This window comes from Oryctolagus cuniculus, chromosome 10 (assembly GCF_051225735.1).
Source record: "Oryctolagus cuniculus isolate XC-2025 breed Fujian yellow rabbit chromosome 10, ASM5122573v1, whole genome shotgun sequence".
In the NCBI taxonomy this organism is placed as follows: Eukaryota; Metazoa; Chordata; class Mammalia; order Lagomorpha; family Leporidae; genus Oryctolagus; species Oryctolagus cuniculus.
In genome coordinates this window covers 42,387,630-42,393,930 of record NC_142876.1, presented here as the reverse complement: position 1 = coordinate 42,393,930, position 6,301 = coordinate 42,387,630, and the positions used below count along the sequence as shown (strand labels likewise).

The following is a 6,301-nucleotide window of genomic DNA, read 5'->3' as shown; positions in this document are numbered from 1 at the left end:
ACATCCCATACCTGAGTGAGCGATTAGAGTCCTGGCTCTGCTCCGGACTCCAGCTTCCTGCCAGTGCCGTAGTTGGATCCCTGCCACCTACATGGGCGATCTAGATGGAGTTTCTGGCTCCCGGCTAAGTGTGGGCTGGAAGCCATTGTAGCATTTGCAGAGTAAACCTATGGATGGGAGCCCTCTTGCTGTAGCTCTCTGCTTCTCAAACATTTATAAATAATTAAAACCTACCCTACTCACTTATCTTAGAAAATTCAAACATCTAGAATACTGGTGCTGCATTTTCTTAGGGCAAACACCCGCTTTAGGCTGAGCATGCTTTCTTCAGTTTGCCAAAGCCCCAACCTCCCCCTTGCCCTTTCCATCAGCTTCTAACTCCTACAGGTATTTGTGCTTGGAATCTCATCTTCCATCTGATTCTCAAAGATGTCCATGACCCAGATCACTGCTTCTCAAACTTGAAATACAAATCCCTTGGGAGTCTTGTTAAACTGTAGATTCTGATTCCAAAGGTTTTAAGTGGGACCAAGTTGCTGCATTTCTAGCCTCTGATTGATTCTAAGAGCTAGTTCATGATACCTGTCCACCAAGAAACCATGACAGCATCTGTTTCCAAGAAGAACTTGATGGAGAGCCAAGCTGAAGCTGCCGGAGAGCTGGTCCAAGCACCAGCCACTTAGCAGTACCAGCAGTACCACTGTGCCATCAGTAAGTGAAGCTCCGTCCCCCATCTTCAGTACGGCTGCTTTGGTATTTAACAGTGAGTTTGTACCAATTAAAATGTGTTTTAATTATTGCACAGATGTGGGTGAGGCTTTTAATTGCCCATTTGGCAGATGTCTCTGAGGTAAAGCTTGGCTGACAGTCTTTGGGAAAAGCACTTAACAAGCACCCTGAAAGTGGTTCCAAATCCCTGGGGTTTTGAGGATAAACTCGGGATGAACTCAGAAACTACCTTGGAATGCCTGTCTTTGTGACTGAACTTGGTGATGTTGTACCCTTCTGTTTTTTAATAATACACTTGCATTTTTATGGAGATGGAAAAATGTCGCTCCCCGTCTTCGTGGAGGAGCAACACAGGACCCTGCGCTGTTCTTTTGTCTGCTCGGCCCTCCCCGGGTTTGTTGCTGGTTCTTCCCGGGTTGGCTACTATCCCTTCCACCTCCATGGAAGGGCAGTTCCCCCTGGCCACATTCCCCACTTCCGCAGGGGAGCGGCACACCGCCGGCCGGTTCTCTCGGGGGCTGCACAGGTGTTCCTTCAGCTAGATGTTCCCCTTAGATGTTCCCGGTGCATGCCGTCTCTCTCCTCCTTTATAGTCCTCCTCCGCCAATCCCAACTCGGCTGCCCACATGCCGAGTACGCTGCTCTCCTCCAATCAGGAGCGAGTCCTACAGTTTATTGGCTGAACTGGAGGCACCTGTGTAGAAGCTGTTTTCTTCTCTCCCAGCGCCATATTGTGGGAGAGCAGATGCATAGAATAAGTCTTAATTCCAGTAACTCAGTCTAGTCCGGGTTGCTCCCTACAGAAAAATACAGGATAAAAAAGAGTCACCATTAGTAATGAAACCACGAGCTGTGACAAAATTATCCACTCATTCAACTAACATTTTGGTATATAATAAACCCAATGCTAGTCCTGTAATATGTACATTTTATGGTAAAATTGGCTGAATTACCCTTCTGAATTCCTTTGGAATTGCTGATTAAAAAAAAAAAAGACGATAGTTGTGATGCCTTTAGCAGGCTTTACTTGACCATTTTTTATGTTTTGAAAAGTCATTTATTAGGTCACCACTTCATAAAAATGGCACATATCCGAAAATACATTTGTTGTCTTTTGAGGTTCTCTGATTATGAAAATATGGGACAGCTTTACTAGCGCGTAAGGTAGAAATGGTAAGACTGCTCCGTTTCGTCTTCACTTTAGTTCTTCTGATGAGCAAATAGAACCTTCTAAAAATGCTGCTGAAGCAGTTTCTCATTAAGTGTTCTCCTTGATAATAATAATCGGTCTCAGTGAGTGCTGTCATATACTTAAGAGATGGGTGGAATAGTGTGTCTTAGGAGTGTGAGTCTTAAGAATAGGATGTCTCACAAACTCATAAGGCTTCTTCCCAGCAGGCATTACCTGATGACTAATAAGGGGTGACAGCCATAGAAAGTTTCATGGCCTGGATCACATTAATAAGGCTTCTCACCTGTGCATCCTTTGATATGGAATCAGTGTTGTGCCCTGACTAAAGGTCTTCCCACAAGCTTCACTTTCACCGTCCATTTTCTGTTGCTACAACTGAATACCACAGACTTGCTCGCTTATAAAGAATAGTTTATTTGCCTTACAGTTCTGAATGCTGAGAAGTCCAAGGTTAAGGGACCAGCATATAGTAAGGGCTTTTACCCTTTTTCATCCTATTGTCTCGGAAGGGCTGTAAGGTTAGAAAGAGCACCTGAAACAGAAAGCAGGAGGGAGCAGGTGTTTTATAGCAACCTGCTCCTGTAATAATTAACACACTCCCATAAAAGCATTAAACCCTCAAGAAGCTCCACCCTCATGATTCAATCACATTAAAAGCTTCACCTTTTAATACTATCACAATGGCAATTAAATTTCAATGTGAGCTTTGTAGGAAACACACCGGAGCATAGGCCTTCTCCCACTGTGCATTCTCTGGTGATCAAAAGGCTTTTCCACCTTCGCCCACCCTTGTTTCCTGCCACTGTGGCTCACTGACCTGTGAGTTCTGTACTCTGAAGGCTTTTCTTCCCCATCCACTCTCTTGTGTGGGGTTTCTTTCCTGTGTAGATTCTCTGGTATAGACTAAAGACTGATATTGGGCTAAAAATTCTATCACGTGCATAGCAGTTATACAATGGTGTTTTCTATGAGATGGTTTCCTCTGATTTCATTCTAATCTGCCTTCAAAGGTGTTTCCAACCTGGAACCATAATGTCTTCACTATGGCTCTTAGCAGAAATGACCTTTGTAGGAACTTCCTTCTTAGAAAAATATTCTTTCCTTTTCATACAGATATTTTCAACTGAAATAAGAAATAGAAACATCACCTGTTCCTCCAAGGCAAACAGTGGCGAAGAAATGGATGAAAACAGCAAGAACAATGTGGATAGAAGGGCTCCATAGCTTATGCTTATTCATAGGAAAGAGTATTCAGAAAATTGCAAGAGGCTAAAACAGTTTTATCAAGGTCGGAGGTGATCCATAAGTGCTAGCAAGTCGGGAGTTTTGAGAAGTGAGCTGAAGTTAATAAATACACACACACAGAGGTTGTAGATAGAAATATATGTATAATATATGGTTACAAATGTGTATAATATTTGCATATATGTTTACTGTATTATTGTTCAGTATCAGACACTGTGGCAATTTCTTCCACTAATCATCTTATTTAATTTTTACAACTCTGCATTGCATATTCCTACACTGATCAGGACAGGAGCAAGACAAGCTGTCAGTCCAGTGTTGTCCAGCAATACGACGCAGGATGAAGAACTCACTGGGAATCCTGCCAATCAACACCCTTCACCTCCGCAGAGCTTCTAATGCACTCTTCACTGAAGCCCGTCAGTAGGCATTTAGGGAAACGTATTGATTTTAAAGACAAGAGGCTCAAATAAGCACACAAAGACGACTAGGGGAACTTAGACAAAGTGAAAAGCAGAAGACATTTTATTAAAAAAAATACTTAATGTCCTCAGAGAGTAAAGGAGGGCATTGCTTCCTGTTCTTGTTTCATGGAAGCTCTACTGAGAAATCCAGAAAAGTAATCATTTGAAAACTAAAACCACAACGGATACAGGAAATTCAATTAAAGAGTTGGGAAAACAATAAAGTTCTCCAGAAAGCACAAAAAGAGGGCAAAAATCAGAAGACTGGTTCAAGTGATCTATCCAAATGGTAAGAGCTACAGAAAACAAGGACAGAGAAGAGGAAGAGGCATTCTGATATTGTGAAATATGTATTTGGTGTCTGTCCCTATTTCCTGGCAGACAACTCCTAAAATCCTTAGAATGATCACAGTGTCTTTTTAATACACTAATGAGTTGACCCATGGCTGGTAGCTCTTAGGTAGCTTTAGGGTGGGGTTTGATTACCAGAAAGGCCAAGGCACGATCAGAATGATGGGATTTTCAGCCCCATCTCCTAAGTTTTGGGGATGAAGGTTAAGCTGATTACCAACAGCCAGTGACTTGGGCTATCTTGTACTACTTTCCCAGGCCATAGGGGAGAGCTGGATCAGGAGTGGGATGGCCGGGACTTGAACCAGCACCCATATGGGATGCTGGCACTGTAGGTGGCAGCTTTACCCACTAAGCCACAGCACTGGCCCCATCATCACAATTTTTAAAATCCAAATAAAATAAGTATTTTATAGAGAAGATTCTTCAGGTGGTGGAAGGGGATAATTTTTGGAAGAAGGTAAAGAAGAACTAAATGAATGAGAGATATTACAAGTTCATGGACTGGATAACTGGATGTAAAAATGATAGTTCTTCCTAAATTAATCTGTGGAGTTAATGCAATAAAAATTAATATACTTTTTTGTGGTGGAATGAGAAGGCCATGCCAAGGTGGCCACTGGCAAGCGAGTGTCAGTTACTCAGGAATGGCTTTGAAACCCACCTGGCAATGGAGCCTGCCTGGCAACAGGCTGTGATTGGTTGGGGCAGAGACCACCCCTTGACCAGATTGGCTGGTCTTGGCTATATAAGATGTTGTTCCAACTGTAATAAACCAGTCTGCGGGCTGCTCACCTCAAGCCTACTTTCACCCGACTCCCGACTCCCAGGGTCTGTGTGGTGACTCCACGCCTCTTGCCCCCACCACGCTGCTCCTCTCAGAAACGAATCCACTGCAACATTGTTGAGAAATCAATGGCAACACTTTTTTGTGGAAACTAAAAAACTGGTATTAACATTTGTATGGAAATGTTAAAGACACTCTTGAAAGAGAATAGAGTGATAAGACTTGTTCTATAATCTATAATGTGTTATTTAAAAGTTGCTTAACTGGGGCTAGCATTGTGGCCTAGCGGGTTAAGCCGCTGCACCTGGGAAAGCAGTGGAAGCTGACCCAAGTGCTTGGGGTCTTGTGCACCCACAGAAGATGAGCCAAGTGCTTGGGGTCTTGTGCACCCATACGGGAGGCCCAGAAGCAGCTCTGGGCTCCTGGCTTCAGCTGGCCATTTGGGGAGTGAGCCAGCAGATGGAAGATCTCTCCCTCTCTGTAACTCTGCCTCTCAAATAAATACCAAGAAATAAATAAATCTAAAAGTTGCTTAACTAAAATAGTGTGGTATCAATGTAAAGATAAGTAAGCAGATCAATCAACGAAAGAGATTACAGCTCCAGGGATAGATTCACAGAAACCTGGATTCTTGACATGTGACACAATTAGCGCTGCAGAATGGTAGAAGATGGGAAGATGGTCTTTTCAACAAATGATGCTAGATCAATTAAGTATCCATATATAAAAAATAAATAAAATTTGACCCCTGCCCCCCACACCATACACAAAAGTGATTTCCATATACATCATAGACCTAATTATGAAAAGAAAAACAATTAAGGCTTTCTAGGCCGGTGTTGTGGCATAGGGGTTTAAGCCACCACTTGCAATGCTGGCATCCTATATCAGAGAGCTAGTGGAGTTCTGGCTGCTCCGCTTCCAATCCAGCCTCCTACAAATATGCCTGGGAAGGCAGCAGAAGATGGCCAATCAGTCACGTGGGAGACCCAGATGGAGTTCATGGCTCCTGGCTTCAGCCTGACCTACCCCAGGCTACTGTGGCCATTTGTGGGGAGTGAACCATCCGATGGAAGATATCACTCTGTGTCATTCTGTCTTTCAAACCTTTTTTTAAAAAAGTAAGGAATAAAATGTAGGTCAGTATCTTCAGAATATTGGAAGAGGGGACATGTTTAGAATAGGATATTAACACTTTTAACCACAAATAGACAGCCTGATAAATCTGACATTAAAATTCAGAACATCTGTTCACTAAAAGAATGAAAGGCAAGCAAGTGTGTGTTCCCAGGATAACAGCTATGTCGTAAATGGGAAGGTGCACAGTCTCAATTTGACCAGTAGCACCAAGAACAGCTTCAATAATATTTAAAATTGTAATTGTTTGAGAATTTAGATTTGTTTAACAATAGTCAGAGGACCTTACATCTTCAGCAGAGAATGTAGGCAGTAATTTTGGTAAGTACCTAGAAGCCTAAGCAAAAAATCAGACAATGTCATGATTTCCCAGGAGCAAAACCACAGAAGGATATT

The 6,301-nt window shown here is 42.7% G+C and overlaps 1 protein-coding gene across 2 annotated transcripts in view; it reads right to left on the bottom strand.

Annotated features, from left to right (window-relative positions):
* Positions 1-3,289: 3,289 nt before the first annotated feature.
* The window catches only part of INO80C (INO80 complex subunit C), a 108,846-nt gene continuing 105,834 nt past the window's right edge, over positions 3,290-6,301 (bottom strand). For both annotated transcript variants that reach the window (XR_016214588.1, XM_089305812.1), the window contains one exon: positions 3,290-5,875. Coding sequence is in view for 1 of the 2 variants with exons in the window: in XM_089305812.1 (XP_089161938.1) it covers positions 5,784-5,875 (92 nt within the window). In the remaining variant the exon portion in view is untranslated. The remainder of the gene's footprint in view (positions 5,876-6,301) is intronic.